The sequence below is a fragment of the Leptonychotes weddellii genome, chromosome 13, assembly GCF_054177405.1.
Source record: "Leptonychotes weddellii isolate Sample4059 chromosome 13, ASM5417740v2, whole genome shotgun sequence".
NCBI classification, from domain to species: domain Eukaryota; kingdom Metazoa; phylum Chordata; class Mammalia; order Carnivora; family Phocidae; genus Leptonychotes; species Leptonychotes weddellii.
In genome coordinates, this window is record NC_138381.1 from 69,455,336 (window position 1) to 69,472,565 (window position 17,230).

The following is a 17,230-nucleotide window of genomic DNA, read 5'->3' on the forward strand; positions in this document are numbered from 1 at the left end:
TGGGTTTGCCTGACCCGGGCTTCTGCTGGGATCAGTCTCCTGGGGCTGCCATAACTACACAAACTGGAGAGCTAGAACAACAGATATTTTTCCTCTCCCCGTTCTGGAGGCCAGGCATCTGAAATCAAGGTGTTAGGGGGGTTGGTTCCTTTTGGGGGCTCTGAGAGGGAATCCGTTCCATGCGTCTCTCCTAACGTCTGGTGGCTCTGGCCATCCTAATCGTTGCTTGGCTTTGAGACGTGGCAGTCCGATCTCTACCTCTGTCTTCACATGGCCTTTCCCTCTGTGCATGTCTCTCATTTTCCATTTCTTTTTTTTTTTTTTTAAAGATTTTATTTATTTATTTGACAGAGAGAGACACAGCGAGAGAGGGAACACAAGTAGGGGGAGAGGGAGAGGGAGAAGCAGGCTTCCCGCGGAGCAGGGAGTCCGATGCAGGGCTCGATCCCAGGACCTGAGCCGAAGGCAGACGCTTAACCGACTGAGCCACCCAGGCGCCCCTCTCATTTTCCATTTCTTATAAGGACACTTGATACTGGATTTAGGGTGCACCTTAATCCAGAATGATCTCCTCTGGAGATCTTCAATTACATCCGCAAAGACCTTTTTCCAAAGAAGTTCACATTCTGAGTTTCCCAAGGGGTAGGTCTACTGGGGGACACTCTTCAAGCCACGACACTGCTCCTGATTCTGATGGTGTACATGTGGATTCTGGCCTCATGTTTGCTTAGAGCAGGTTCGGGGTCCAGGAGAGGCAGTGGCGCCTCCAAATGAGATGTGAGGGAAGAAGCTGTAGGCTCGCTCTCGCACTCTCTCTGGAGCTGTCAGGCTGTTGATTCTTTAATAAACACTCGGGAGGAAAGGTGTTAGGAATGGAAAGAGCACTCTGGGCACCTTGGCGTGGGACTTTCCAAAATCAAAAAGCACAGGGAGCGTGGCTGTCACCTACGTGGCTTTCATTACGTGGTAACCTTTCGCTCTGGAGTCCAGACAGCGGGCGGAAAATTGATGCCAGAAACTGTTCCTTCCACAGCTGGATGCAAACCAGCTGGTGGGCGGGGATGATGAAGCAGGTGGGACGTGGGAAGGGTCTGGTGGCTGAGGGCAGGGGAGGCTAAGAATGCTGGCATGGGGTTCCTTCCTGCTTGCTCACTCTCACTGCTGTATCTCTGCTTCTCTGCCTCCCCTTGGCCCCTCCCCCGTTTTCTTTCTGCAGGACCACATCCCTGTCCCTTACCAGCCAGACTCTAGCAGCAATCCCTCATCCACAACGTCCTCCACGCCCTCCTCGCCAGCACCCCCCCTCCCTCCCAGCGCCACGCCGCCTTCTCCCCTGCACCCTTCCCCTCAGTGCACGAGGCAGCAGAAGAACTTCAACCTGCCAGGTACCTCTGCACTTGGGGTGTCGCTGGGAGGGGGGGTTGGGCTCGAACCAGAGCCGTGTCCGGGTCAGTCCGTGATTAAAGGCAATGGGTTGAAGGCATGTGGTTGAGTCTTCCTATAGGCAGGGCAATCACCACATTATTACCTTATTTGATCTTTAGGGTGGCCATGAAGTAAGTCTTCTCGGCTCCATTTTACAGATGAGGACACTGAGGCTCAGAGAGGTAAAGGGCCTTTTGGTCTCCCTTCCAAGTACTAACCAGGCCCGACCCTGCTTAGCTTCCGAGATCAGACGAGATCGGGCGCGCTCAGGGTGGTATGGCCGTAGACTAAGGGCCAACAGCAACCCAGTGTCTGCAACGAAGTATCAGTCATGGTGGGGAGGGCATCTACTCAAGCTGGCAGTTGTCTCATAAGCTAAATAGCTTGGAATTGGCATCAGGATCCTGGGGCCGCAGCTGAGCAGGGCTGCATTTGGATGGAGTCTTACTCCAGGTATCAGGATAGGGCTTGGAATGAACAGCTGGAGTCCTGGATTCAGTATCCAGTTCTGCCCTGTTCCTGCCGTGTGACCTGTAACCTCAGTTTTCCCACCCCTGAAAGGATACAGATGGATAAGAGGATCCAGAAGGTTCTCCCAGCTCACAAATTCCAGGGGACCTGGCTGCTGACCTGAGACCATGCACCGGGCTATGAGATGCTGGAGAAGCCACTCATGAGATGTTTGGTTTCTTGGCCTCCTTTGTCATTAGACTTAAGAAAGAGATCCCTCTCTGCTCAGGAGGACCAGATCTAAGAGTGTTCCCACCTCTTCTGAGGTCCAGCCCAGCTCACTTCCTCTTCTAGGGCCCTAAGGACTTCCTAGCTTGGCCATATTTGCAGGAAGGAGGCTGGAGGGATGAGGTCTGGCTTGGCCAGTGGGAACCACAATCTAGATGTGTGTTATTCAATATGGTGCCCACTAGCCACATGTGGCTATTTAAATTTAAATGAATTAAAATTAAATATAATTAACATTTTAATTCCTTGGCCACATTAGCCACATTTTGATTACTCAGTAGCCACTTGGGGCTGGTGGCTGCCATATTGGCCAGTGCAGAGTATAGAACATTTTTATCATCATAGAAAGTTCCACTGGACAGTGCTGATCTAGGGGCTGATCTCCACCTGAGCCAGCGAGCTTCATGCAGGGGAGGAAATCCAGGTTCTCAGCTACGGGTCACACTTCCAAGCCTAATCAGCCACGAGTGAGTGACGGGTAGGCAAATGGGGGTCCACTCCCACACCTAAGCAGCACCCAGATACAACTACTGATTTAAGGACAAGCTGTCACCTGCCCACACTGTTTTGATCAGGGCTATGTCCGTAGGAATAGGGCACATTTTGAAGTCTTGGCGATATGGGGATTTTTTTGTGTGTGAAGTTCAAGCCTGAGGCAGTCTTGTCTCTGTCCGGTGGGAAGGCCACTCGCTTGGCAGCCACCAAAGACCATAATGTGAGTCAGCACCTGGAATCATCTCAGCATGTGCTTCCCCGAGTCAGTTAGGCCAAAATTGCCCTCTATGCCCACAGGCTGGGGGCTCCCACTGTCACCTCTGGGGTTGTCCATTTCCATTTCCCTGGAACAGGGTGAATGGAAGAAAGACCCTTTGACGCTTCGTGGAGCCCCCAAATCTGGGAAGAAGTGGGGGTTTGGGTGCTTTCTTAGAGTTGCTCCACCCGCCCCCCCTTGGACACTAACTTCGGGTACTGTCCCCGAAACTGTTTGCTGCTTGCTTAACGGCCAGGGGCTGAGAAAGGACCTTAAGAGGTCCTTTAGGGTCCTGAGGCTCAGAGAGGTAAAGGGTCTTTTGGTCTCCCTTCCAAGTACTAACCAGGCCCGACCCTGCTTAGCTTCCGAGATCAGACGAGATTGGGCACGTTCAGGATGGTATGGCTGTAGACTAAGGCAGAACCGTGTGTCAGAGTGCCATAACTCTTTCTGTCCCTCAAAGACTCTGCTGACATCTTTAGACAAGACACCTGGCTAACCAGGGCTGATCGCTGGTCTCCCTGAGCTTCTTCATTCCTTCGGTCGGGTCCCTGAGGCGGGGTCCTTGCTGATTTGCTGCTTGCCTGCCAGAGGATCTGCACCTACTCCGGAGCATCTCATGACAGTGATATTTGGGGAGTGGGCTGCAAGGTCCTCTGAGCTCTGGAGCTGGGCTGCTTGGGTTCAAATGCTACCTCTACTACTTAATACCTGCATCATGCTGAGCAAATCAGTTACCGCTCTGTGCCTCTGTTTCCTCCTCTGTAAAATGGGGATAATAATAGTATCTGCTTCATAGAATCATTGAAGGACTAAACCTCATCATAGACGTACAAAGCTGAGCAGAGTGCCTGTCTCATTGAAGATCTTAACAAATGCTGGGGCGCCTGGGTGGCTCGGTTGGTTGAGCGTCCAACTCCTGATGCCGGCTCAGGTTGTGATCTCAGGATCGTGAGATCAAACCCCACATTGGGCTTCACGCTGGGTGTGGAGCCTGCTTGAGAGTCTCTCTCTCCCTCTCCCTCTTCCCCTCCCCTGCTTTCTCTCTTAAAAAAAAAAAAAAAAAGAAGACAAAACAAAAAAAACTACCATGGCTACCATTTTTGGCATTTCTCACCATCACTGCTAATTCATATGGGCCCTAATCAGAATTCTGGAAATAAAGAGGAAATCCTCATATACCCGGGTGTTAGGAGTAGGAATTGAATTCAACCTTCTGAGAAGGTAATTTTGCATTGTCTATCAAAGTTTTATATGTACATTCCTTGGACCAGCAATATCACTTCTAAGACTTTATATACCGGTATGCTTGCATAGGGCACAGGGATCTATATGTAACGATTTCATTGCAATAGTGGAGAATCTGGACTCAACCCAAGAGGGGAATGGTTGGATACACTGTAATATATCTGCATAACCAAAGATTCAGGGGCCCTTAAAAAGAATGGGGTGGCTCCTTATAGATATCCTGACATGAAAGAGATCCACAATGCAGTTTAAGTGGGAAAATAAGTGATTTGCAAAGCAGTTGGTATAATAACATCCTCTGTATTCTTTTTTTTTTTATTTGAGAGAGAGAAAGCACAAGAGGGGGGAGGGTCAGAGGGAGAAGCAGACTCCCCGCTGAGCGGGGAGCCCGATGCGGGACTCGATCCCAGGACTCCAGGATCATGACCTGAGCCGATGGCAGTCGCTTAACCAACTGAGCCACCCAGGCGCCCCTACATCCTCTGTATTCTAAAATAATTATATATAGTTGTATACATATGTTTATATGTGGGTGTATATATAGTTGTGTATATGCACCCCAAAAAAAGTCTATAGGAACTTCATGGCAGCTATTTCTAAGAAGAATAATTTTATTTTATGCATTGCTACAACATATAGAATACCAAGGAGCATGCACCAGTTTTGTAATTGAATAGTAATAATAAAATGCAATATTGAAATGGAAAGCAAAATGGGACCTTCCAGAGGAGCAGCCAGACCTTCTCCCTTGACTTAGGAGGTTTTAGCAAAATTCCCTCAGAATGACAAGTGCCTATCCTGTTCATATAAGGCCCTCGTCACTGTCACACTCTTGACTGTGAACCTTTGCTGACGGGAAAGCAGCTTTGACCATGGTTCCGTGCCAGTTGTTGAGTTTTCTAAAGACTATTCCAGCTAATGCATAGGCATAACCAGTCCCCAGCATTGACTGATCTAGAACGTTCTTTTCCAAAAGGGTCCGTGGGGTTAATAGGCATTTGGCTCACTTGTTAACCTCATGACATACGAAAGAAGAGTTTTTATTTAGAAAACCAAGAGCATCAGGTATAGACTTGGTAGGATCTGTGATAGACCTCCTTGTTCTCCGCCACTCCCTTCCAAATCCTGGGGCCATGTTTGACCTGGTGAGTGGCTCATGGGGTTTTCCTCCCTTGCAGAACCGCCCACCTCCCCTTACTCTACCCTGATTCCCTCTTTATGCTCAACAGTGCTCCTCCTTCCCTGCCATGATCTTGTTCATTTGTTAACTTATTTAGTGCCCATGTCCTCATGATAATCAGAATTGTCAGCTCCATGAGACTAAGACACATGTCTGCTTCATTTACCCCTCTATACCTGAAACCCAACACATTGCCTACTGCTGAAGGCACTAATTAAATGTTGTTGTTGTTTTTTTTTTTTTAATGAGGGAGGGATTGAATGAACGAATGAATGACTTGAAATTCTTGCACTTCCCAGGGCTGCAGTTTTCTCTCTTCAAGTCATCTTCTGGCCCTCAGACTGCATTCACCCATCTAGTTCCATACACATATTTATTGAGCATCTACTATGTACCAGTCCTATACGAGGCACTAGATTTGGAGCAGTATACAAACCAGCCGTGCCCTGTATGAGTTTCCAGTGGCTTCTGTGACAAATCACCACAAGCTTAGTGGCTTAAAACAGCCCAAATGTATTACCTTACAGTGATGGAGGTCATAAGTCCAAAGTCAGTTTCACCCGGCTAAACATCAAGGTGTCCGCAGGGCTGGTTTTGCCTGGGGGGCTAGGAGAGATTCCACCTCCTTGCTTTTTCCCAGCCTCTAGTGGCTTTCTGCATCCCTTCTTTGCACGTGGCTCCACACCTCTCCCACCCCTGTTTCCATCGTCACATCTCTGACTCTCCATCCCTGACTTGGATCTGTCTGCCTCCCTCTTGTAAGGACCCATATGATTACACTTAGGGCCCACCCAGAGGATCCAGGATAACCTGCCCGTCTCATGATGCTTCACTTAATCATACCTGCAGAGGCCCTTTTGCCATGGAAGAGGATGCAGTCATGGTTTCCAGGGAATAGGATTGGACCTCTTGGGCAGAGCGGTATTATTCGGCCTGCCAGTCCCCATTCTCGTGGAGTCTGGCTTCGTGGGAGAGATGGGTTAGCTTCGCAGACATACACCTGAAATAAGTTGCGACAAGTGCTTTGAAGGGAAAGAACAACGTTACAGCAACCCCACTGCAAATTCAAGAGGAGAACAAGTTTAGGTTGAAGGGTCAGAGGTGGCTGAGTTCCAAAGATGGGGGAGAGTGGACCGGGCAGAGGGAGGGGAGCATGTACAAAGGCCCTACCCCAGGAAAGAGCTGAAAAAAATGTCCCCAAGACCTGAGTGCCACGAAAAAGGGAAAAATAGCACCAAGGAAGACTCAGAGCTGCAGGGAGGAGGCCTGGCAGGGCATGGCAGGGATCTGCATTTTATTTAAATCTGAATTTTATTTAAAAGGTGTAGGCAGGAGATGACTTATCCTCCCTCCTTCCTTCTAGATCCTTCCTCCTCGAAACCACTCAGACTGCTTTTGGGGGGAGACCTTCGGGAAGGAGGGAAGGAAGGAGGGCTTCCGAGTAGAGGTGCCTTCAAAGCGGTCTGCTTATGTCTCTGGCCTCCGGGCCACCTGAAGCCTCCCAGGTCCCGAGTCCTCTTCCGTTCCAGAGAGTGAGGGGGGCCACTCAGCTTTCCTGGACAGGCCATTCGGGTTCATCAGCTTCCTGTTGGAGCTGCTGCTCACTCGTGGCTGTTGTCGGCAAGGACTGGGCTCACGGCCACGCCTTGACTCCTCTCTGGCCACTCTCTCCTTGTCATTCGTCAGGAACGAGCTGTTCCCCGGCACACAGAGGGGTCGAGGAGGGGGCCGGCTCTGTGCATGGAGGCCTTTGCCAGCATCCACTTTGCCTGACACCTGTCCCTCTTTGGGGCAGTGTTCCCTCTCCCTCCCCTCCCCCAGCTGCTGCTCTGTGAAAGATCATTACCAGCTAGCCTTTTCTGCAGACGCTGAATCGCCTGTTCCAGCTGGGGAGGGAAGAGATCAGCTAAGCCTCTTGAGAACTCCGGGTAGTTTTTCCTTTTTAATTTTAGCCCCTTGTTGACTGGGTGCAATGAAAAAAAAAAACAAAAAAACAAAAACAAAAAACAAACCTAAGTTATCTAACAGAAAAAGGTCCTTGAAATCACGGAGATTGGTTCTCTTTTAAAGCTCTGCTCTGTGACTTCGAATGAGTTGCTTCCCGTCCCGGGCACCTCATTTTCCAGAATTAGAAAATGCATCCGTTCAGATTCCAACTATCTGGGATATTTGGGGATTGCTGTGCTGGAAGAGAGTTGATTAATTCCACAAACATGAGTCGTGCACCCACTGGTGCAAGGGCCCTTGGGATCCTGAGATACCAACACTTGCTCTCTGTCCTGGGAGAGTTTATCAATCAGTTCCAACCTCAGGGGCAGCTAATGACTTTGCTCTTTGAAATTGATTTTCTCTTAATTATAAGTCATTCTTGTCTGTTTATTAAGAGAGCTTAGAAAGATAGTGGCTTAACCGTTGCAGCTAATGCTTATTTAGCCCTACTACGCACTCTGATCTCATGTAGTGATGATCTCAGCCCTGGGAGGGAAAGACTGTTATTATCCCCATTTTACACACATGGAAACTGAGACTCAGAGTTGCTTAAGCTTTTACAAACAGCCAAAGGAAGAGCGAGGATTCGACCCTCTAGGAACAGCCTCCCACTCCTGCTGTCCAGCTCCTCTTTGCTTTACACTTGAAGTCAGCAAACTTTTCCTATAATGGGCCTAATAGTAATATTTTAGACTTTGTGGGCCATACAGTCGCAAATATTCAACTATGACGTTGTAGCATGACAGTAGCCAGAGACAGCATGCAAATGAATGAACATGAGACTGTGTTCCAATAAAACTTTATGAACAAAAACAGGTGATGGTCCAGACTTGACCCATGGGCCATGGTTTGTCAACCCCTGGCCCCAGCCTCTGATCCACTCCATGAATTCTGGGTGAGTCAATGTGCAAGTCATAGGTTGCCCCGGACATAATAAAATTATTTCTGGAAGCGTATTCATCAATTCAGACTCCTATCTGACCCCATTCCTGCTCACTTCCTCTGCTTGGGGAGATGAAACTCTGTGTGACCTCCCCAATGCCCATGATACCCTTGTCCCCCCTGCTCCCACCTCCATCCCACTGTCACCAGTAACTGGTAACATCAGAAACCTCGGGGATATCCGGAAGAGCTGGCCTCTGGTGAGTGAACCAGAAGTGAAATAAAGTGTAGGCGAAATCGGCAGCGAGGTTGAGGAAATTTCTTTTATCCCTAAATATAGAGATCAACTCATGCTCATGGTGGGCAGAATAATGGTACCCCAGAGATGGGTATGCTCTAATTCCAGAATCTCTGTATGTGTTACTTCCTATGTGACTTGTCTTTGCAGATGTGATTAAGTTAAGGATCCTGAGGTGGGAAGATCACTCTGGATTATCCAGATGGATCCTAAATGTAACCCCAGGGGTCCTTACAGGAGGGAGACAAGAAGGTCAGAGATGGTAGGAGGTGATGTCAGGACCAGAGCAGAGACTGAAGTGATGGGCTCTGGGCCAAGAGATGCAGGCTCTCATCGCTGGAAAAGGCAAGGGACAGATTCTCCTCAGGAGCTTCCAGAAAGAACCAGCCCTGCCGACACCTTGATTTTAGCCCTTTATGACTTATTCCACACTTCTCATACCTCTAGAATTATAAGAAGGTAAACGTATTGTTTTAAGCCACCGAGTGGGTGGTAATTTGTTATAGCAGCAGCAGGAACACTAATACAATGCTCAAAGCAAAAATTTGGAAAACACAGGAAATGCATATTTTTTTCCAATTTTATTGACGTATACTTGACATACAACATTGTATAAGTTGAAGGCGCACCACAGAATGACTTGATGCATGTATGAAGTTGCAAAATCATCACCACTCTAAGTTTAGTCACCATCCATCACCACACACAGCTACAAATTTTTCTCCTGGTGATGAGAACTTTTAAGATGTACGCTCTCAGCAACTTGCAAATATACGAAACAGTATTGTTAACTGTAGTCGCTATGATGCACATTACATCCCTAGGACTTATTTGTCTTATAACTCGAAGTTTGTGCCTTTTGACCACCTTCAGCCAGCCCCCTAACCCATCCGGTTCTGTTTCTATGAATATGGTTTTTTTTTTTTTCCAAAGTCCACATATTAACTGATATCATACAGTATCTGTCTTTCTCATTTCACTTAGCACAGTGCCCTCGAGGTCTATCCATGTGGTTGCAAATGGCAGGATTTCCTCTTTTTTATAGCTGAATAGTATTCCATTGTATGTACATATATAAATATATCGTGTGTGTGTGTGTGTGTGTACACACACACCATTTGCTTTATCCATTCATCAGTGGACACTTGGGTTGCTTCCATGTCTTGGCTCCTATAAATATTGCAGCAATGAACATGGGAGTGCAGATATCTCTCCAGGATAGCGATTTCATTTCCTTCGGATATATTCCAAGAAGTGGGTGTGCTGGATCCTGTGATAGTTCTGTTTTTTAATTGTTTGAGGACCTTCCAGACTGTTCTCCACAGTGGCTGCACCAGTTTGCATCCCCAACAATGGTGCCCCACGCTCTTCCCTTGCTCCACACCCTCGCCAGCACCTCTCTCTTATCTTTTTGATAGTAGACATCCTAACAGGGGTGAGATGATATCTCATTAAGTCATAAAGGGTTTTTTTTTAAAGCCTCTCTAATCACTCTGGCAAAGGGAAAAAATGAATATTTTAGAGATGGCTTGACAAAGACTTCGTGTGTGTGTGTGTCTGTCCCTCTGCAGTTAACAAAAATGGGACTGTGCCCTGGGTGACTCTCCAAGTTGAGATGCTCTATTTTCAGGGAGCTGCAGGTGGGAGGGTTGGCTTGGATGTGTAGAGCCCTGGTTCTTTTATGCAGGCTCTTAGGCCCTTGTGATTTAGGGTGTCCGCAGAAATCTGGGAACCCTCGGGTGTAGGCAGAGAACCCACACAGTGGCTGCGAGAGCCCGATTTGTTATTCGAAGGGACAGCCCCGGGACAGCACTGACTTTGGTGTTTCCATTCTTTTGCAAGCGTCCCACTACTACAAATACAAGCAGCAGTTCATCTTCCCAGGTGAGTCCGTGAGCGCGCTCAGGCCCCCCGGCGAAGCCTGCGGAGGGGCACACGTTGCTGGAATGGATGAAGGCAAGGGTTGTTGGGGTGGGCAAGCTCAAAGAGGGCAGCAGTGGAACCACCAGCCCCCAGGATCATGGCGAGCCGAGGAGGTGGGAGAGGAGAAGCTGGGAGGTCCCAAGGGCACTGTGGTACCAAGGAGATCCCGAGGCACAACAGAAAGGCCTGAGAAGGTGGTCTGCAGTAGAAGGACGGGCCAGGGTGAGGAGGGGTCCAGAGCCACGTGGCAGGGGAGAGGTGGTCAGAGGGACTGAGTTGGGGACCAGGAGCTGTGAAACCAAGTGGCCTCACCAGCCCAAAGAGAACTCAGGAATAGGGGGTGATTCAGAGGTGACCAGTGGGTGCTTCAAGTCAGAGGCTTGGGGCTCTGGCAACCCCCTTGTTATCAGTGACGTATTTTGTTCAGGGGGCCATCTTGGGTGCATGTGAGCAGGAAGAGTTCAAGTGATCGAGGAAGGGAAAGGAGGGACTGGCCAGCCCCAGGGACCCACGATCTGATGAGAGGTTCCTAGCTGCCCCATCTCCCAGGAATCAGGTCTTTGGGGGAGGTTGTGGACTCCATGTTGGGTTTCTGACTGTCCCGTGTCTGCTTCTCAGATGTGGTGCCGGTGCCAGAGACCCCGACCCGGGCGCCCCAGGTCATCCTGCATCCAGTGACCTCGAATCCAATGTAAGTGGAACAGAGACCTCCTTCCCCTGCCCTGGCTCTTCAGTCTGCTCAGGGCCGCTGTCTTCTGTCTTCCTCTTCCTGGAATTGATGGGGTGGGAGACTGGGGGAGAGACAGACTTAGGGAATGATTTAGGTAAAGAGAAGGAGAGCGTGACAGCGTCTCTCAGCCTGAGCCCAACAGACGAGTCAGCTCTGCTTTGTGTCCCGGCCCTGCTCGTCAAGGGTGATTTCCAGGGGCTGGACCATTTCCTTAGGATCCCCAGACTCTTCTATGATCAGAAAGATAACGTTCTGCAATAGCTAGAGCTTAATGAAAGAACGGTTATCCTATGTCATTGTCCCCCCACCTTTAGAAAGCATAATTTAGGGTCATACGAGGGATCAGCAAACTACAGTCTATGGGACAAATCCAATTTGCCACCTGTTTTTATAAATAAAGTTTTATTGGAACACAGCCACGCCCATTTGCTTACGACATACTGTCTATGTGGCTTTCAAAGTACAACAGGAGAGCTGAGTAGTGGCAACAGAGACTGTAGGGTCTGCAAAGTCCAAAATATTTACTATCTGGCCCTTTCCGTACCAAGTTTGCTGACCTCCGGTTTATACCATTATAAGAATAATCTGAGCTAATTTTGGAAAACGTGGACTGTTCTGTAAAAAGAGAAAGGAAAAATCATCACTCGTAGTCGTACTGCTCTTAGAACTTTGACGTGTGCTCTTTCTATTCATGTTTTACATGCTTGCGTTTCATGGTCTACACAGTTTCCAGCCAGCTTTGTCATCCCGTAAAGCTATAGCCTCGCATTTTTTGTATTATTCCAGACTCTTTATAGGCATTGTGTTTAATGGCTGTAAAACATCATTATTGATGTAGAAAAATGTCCTTAACCATTTCACAATTGCCAGATCGCCTATCTTCCCATATTGCACTGTCGTAAACAACACTGCAATGGATGTCTTTGCATGTGGCATCTTAAGTATCCTTGGGACACAGACTCTCTTTCCAGGTGGTCTGTTGGTGGGGCAGCCCCAAGTGAAACCCACCTTCCTTGACTTAACTTCTTCGGTTGCGGCCGAAGTGGGGGGCATGCTAGGGACCTGATTTCGTTTTGGCCAGCTTCCCAACTCCCATGTTTGCCTCCTCGGTTGTTCTTCTGGCTCTCCTAACTACTCCATCCTTTCTGACCCGCGTTATGGACAAATGGTACATCTGTGACATTAAAGGAGCAGCAATTTACCGGGGATATTGTGCTGACATCTAGCTCCGGATTGTTTCCCTGCTGCACGTAAACCAATTCCACAATTTGTGCAGGACGAACCCCAGGTTATTAACTGGCAGTCAGGGCGTGCCAGTGAACTACAGAGTCCGTAGCTGCCTGCGATCTGCTTAAGCGTGCATGGAGCAATGGGCTCTAACTCTTCGCAGAAGGAAATCATTTAATCGCTGGGCTACCGTAATCACGCCTGATGCAAGCGGAGGAGGGCTGCCTGTTCTGTCGTTTTCTGTCGTTGGGTGTGAGGAGGGACTCCAGCTGCATTGTTCCACCCAGATCGCCCCAAGGCATTAAGTTCCCAGCATTTCAGCTGTCGCTGGGTGGTTTCATTCCGTACTGTAAATAACTCCTTAATATGAAAGCAGACAGCACTTTGTGACCCACCCTTCTTTCCCCTTCTTTTAATTCCTCTAGCCTCTCAGGCTCCCTGTCACCTGGAGCGCCTCCAGCAAGTGGACTGGCCCTGTCTGCAGGGTCGGCAGCTTCTTCGGGTCTCAGGGTCAGGAGAGCACTGGCCCCTCAAATGAGGGGTGGGTAGGGGGATCTGCTAAGCTTCCCCAGGGGAAATAGGAAGGGCGCAAGGTGTTCATTGTGATTTTTTTCCTGCCACTGTTTCCAGCTTTTCTGTGCCTTCAGCAGCCCAGTTACTGTCTCCCCACCGCACTACACACACACACACACACACACACACACATCCTCTCCTCTGCAAACACACCCCCAGAAACACCTCACATCCCCATCACATACCATGTGCTCCGACAATCCCCTGAGACCCCAGTACATACCCAGCTACACTGTCAACATACGGCGTGCCCCCAACGTCCCCAGGAGGTACACCCAACTCCCATGCACCCAGAACAACCCTTACACAGAGCACATCCCATTGTACTCACGTGGTAGCTGATATATACTTAGCACTCACACACGCAAGCACACTGTGTCCCCCAGCACCCACACGCAGCACGAGCCCACGCTTAGCACAGCTGCAGCTCAGGAGCTCATGACTGCGTCACCCTCGCGCATGGACACATCTGCGTGTGCGCATACACACGCGCGCGCGCGCACACACACACACCTGTGTCTTCCAGTCCAATACGGTTTCGCTCGTTCTCATTCCACACTTCCTGATTCGATGTGATTGGCAACATCCAACTTTAACTCAAACACTGAGAATTTTCAAAATACATCCAGTAATCTCCCTGGAGCATTTCCATCGTACTCCATTTATTCGATTCATACCTAACTTTCGGCCCGTGTCACTTTTAGCCTTTCTGCATAGCATCTCTGTGCTTGCTTTAGTCCCTTCGGTAGTAATATAATACTCCTCAAAGTCAGGAGCCACGCCAGTTTCGACTCCATATCCCCCTGATGGCCTCGCACCGGCCCTGGCACAGGCAGGTTTTCCCAGCTATCTGAAAGTAGAGCATTCCCATGAAAACTTTCAGGAGCCAAAATGGTGTCATGCAAAGAAGCAATTATCATTCATTTATATGGAAAAATTGGGGGTGTCCCCCAGCCCCCAAAATTACTTCTCGTAGATGAAGCCCAGATGCTCATGGACACAGGTCAAAGCTCTGGTGGCTGGATGCTGAGATGCTGAGGGTAGCTCCCCAGGAAGGAGCTTGGAGGCAGCCCTCACGCTGCTCGGGGCGCACGCTACCTCTATAATGGCTTGCTGCAAAACAAAAGCTGAATGCCATGTTCACTTTTTACCTTCTTTCATAAAAGCAAAAACGCTCTTCGAATTTCTTTTGGTAGATACCAGCATAGATCTTTCGTAAAAGCAAAGTGGCGTGATGCCAGCTTTCAGAAAGCAGGGGGTACCTGTAATCCCGAACTGCAGGGTTCTCCCGTAAGATTCTGAACCCAAGTGAACTTAGCAATCTCATTAATTCTTTCCTAGCAAACACCCAGAGCTCTGAGGATCCTTCGGCCCATGGCATTTAGGCCAATGTGTAAGGAAGCTGCTAGATTAGTGGAAACCAAAGCCATAAAGAAAAAATGAGCCCTGAGCAGCCCCGAAAACCTATTTAAAACCGTGTCCTTGTCATTGCTTCTTCGTGGCGAGGTTATGGATTATTTTAGACACAAGTGTTGAAGTGAAAGTTGAGATAAAGCCTTGATGGTGAGGGTTTCTCATTCCAAGACTCTTCATACATGGATCAATAAGACACCGACCTCCCTTTTCACCTGAGGGTCACATTTATTTTTCTTTCTTTAAAGCTTGGAAGGAAATCCATTACTTCAAATTGAAGTGGAGCCAACCTCAGAGGTGAGATTCGGAGAGGGAGAAACACCTTTTTCCTGGGGCTGCCCAGCGCTTGGCGGAGTTGACGGATGACTTTAATGACTCAGAGGGCTTGGGGCAGGTGGGGACGGGGGCAAACCTGTTTGATGGATGTTCTAACTCCGGGACAACTGACAAGCGGCGGGGAGGGTAGCGTCCAAGCAGGGGCGGCCCTCCCAGCACCAAGCCTAATGGGCCATTGTATGGTGTGCATCATGGAAAAGCTAGTTGTGCAGAAGTTGGCAAGAGATTTGAATTCTTAGTTGAAAAATCAACTTAGGGCCAGGGGAATACCAAGGGGGATATGTCCCACTGCGTTCCAAAGAATACACTGGGGGAGGCAGGGTCCCCGGGGACACTGAGCTTGGTGGGCTTTTGAGAATGTTCTGGGGCTTCTTCCCTTGGCCAAAACTACTGGAGGAATAAATGAAGTGTCCTGGGTAAGAACCATGGACTCCTCAGCCCTGTCGCTGTGTCCTAAAGTGAAGGGAGTAGAACTAGGGTGTCCAGAGAAAATCGTGTCCTTTCTGCGATTACTGGGCTAGTTGAAAAATTATCCTGGGGGAAGCCAACGGAGACTGTGTCATTTCTCTTGAGTGTGCTACAAGGGACAGCTTGCTCAGGTTTGGGGTCAGGAAGACCTCAGGCTGCCTCGTCAGGCCCCAAGCCTCTGGGAATCCCCACTGGCTGGAGCTCCTGCTGCTTCCTCACTTAAGCAAAAGAACCCAAGGGCCAGGGCACTCCCAGCCACCACGCTGGGAAGGCAGGTCCCTGGACCTTCAGCGTCTAAGGATTGCGGTGGTCACACCTAAGCGTTCCTGGGCTGTGTGGGTGTGTGGGGATAAAAATGCAGAGTTCTGGCCCCAGCCTGCTCTTTTCTGATTCGGTAGCTCTGGGTAGGGCCTAGGAATCTACGTTTTCTCTGGAAGCCCAGGGATTGTTGGATACGGGTGGTCAGGTGTGTGCAAGGGACTTAAGAGGCTTTCATCTCGTTGAAAACCTCATACCATCCCCCAGGGTTGGGGGGGCGGATTTTATTAGCTCCACTTTATGATGAGAGAAGGAAGTCTCAGAGAGGTCAAGCAGTTTGCCCAAGATCACACAGAGGCCAGATTCCAGCTCATTTTGTCCGATTGGTAAGCCCATCCTATGAGCCTCCCTTCCAAGCCCTGACACCACAGCTGCAGAGAAAGCCCGGGCATCTGGCCTGTGCGGAGGAGCTCTGACCTCTCCCCGTTTCTGACATCGGTTCCAAATCCCCTGGGGGAAGCAAAAGGCACTCCATATTGAGGTGTTCTGTGCAGACATCTGTTGCACCCACAGTTCAGCCTGTTGTCTGTCTTACACACACATGAGTAGGCAGGTCAATACATCACGGTGGAATCGGAGGGCGTTGGAGATTAGGAGTCGAGACACCTGCTTCTTAGCCCTAGCTCTGCCTGGCTGTGTGATGTAGAGCTGGGCAACCTCCCGGGGTGACCAACCATCCCCGTTTGCTGGGACCAAAGGGCTTCCCAAGGGGACTTTCATTTTTAAGGCATCTCTACACCCAATGTGGGGCTCAAACTTACAACCCCGAAATCAAGAGTCATATGCTCTACCGACTGAGCCAGCCTGGCGCCCCCTCCCCAAGGAGACTTCTAGTGCCCAAACCAGGGAAGTCCAGCAAACCAGCATGGGTGGTCCCCTAGTGTTTCTCCTCTATGAGCCTCAGTTTCCCCCTTGGCAAAAGAGCGTTGGATTATCGTGATCTCCCTTTTAGCTCCTTCATCTTCTACGATTCTAGGACAAGAGCGACCTGGGGCAAATAGGTACATGTCCCCACCAGCTGAAAATGCACCTAGAGACGTGTTCAGACGCGGGGGGACTTCGTGGGAAGGCGGGGCAGGGGCAGGAGCCGCTCTGACCTCTCTCCCCTTTTCTGGCCACAGAATGAAGAGGGCCACGATGAGGCCGAAGAGTCGGAGGACGACTTCGAGGAGATGAACCTGTCCCTGCTCTCAGCCCGGAGCTTCCCGCGCAAGGCCAGCCAGACCAGCATCTTCCTGCAGGAGTGGGACATCCCTTTTGAGCAACTGGAGGTCGGCGAGCTCATCGGCAAGGGCCGCTTTGGGCAGGTGTACCATGGCCGCTGGCACGGCGAGGTGGCCATCCGGCTGATCGACATCGAGAGGGATAACGAGGAGCAGCTCAAGGCCTTCAAGCGGGAGGTGATGGCCTACAGGCAGACACGCCATGAGAACGTGGTGCTCTTCATGGGCGCCTGCATGAGCCCGCCCCACCTGGCCATCATCACCAGGTCAGTCCTGCCCGGGGCTCCCTGCCCACCACCCCCACCATGGACCCATTCCCAGAGTCCTGCCTCTGGCAGGGTTGAGAAGGGGTGGGGGGGTTCTGGTTAATGCGTCGTTCTGGCGAATGGAGCATCTCTAGCTCTACCATTCACAATTATGTGGTTTTACGATTTGAGATTCCAGAAAATACTTTTGATGCTAAAACTCTTTGGCAGAGCAGTGCCACGGGGAGAGGACCGTAAGTGGG

General features: G+C 49.8%; 1 protein-coding gene across 1 annotated transcript in view; it reads left to right on the forward strand.

The window, feature by feature from the left end:
* Positions 1–17,230, forward strand: part of KSR2 (kinase suppressor of ras 2) — a 364,696-nt gene that overhangs the window by 303,176 nt on the left and 44,290 nt on the right. Inside the window, exons 11-15 of the mRNA XM_081802115.1 lie at positions 1,217–1,385; positions 10,354–10,395; positions 11,053–11,125; positions 14,626–14,674; positions 16,621–16,988. Of these exons, the coding sequence (XP_081658241.1) occupies positions 1,217–1,385; positions 10,354–10,395; positions 11,053–11,125; positions 14,626–14,674; positions 16,621–16,988 (701 nt within the window). The remainder of the gene's footprint in view (positions 1–1,216; positions 1,386–10,353; positions 10,396–11,052; positions 11,126–14,625; positions 14,675–16,620; positions 16,989–17,230) is intronic.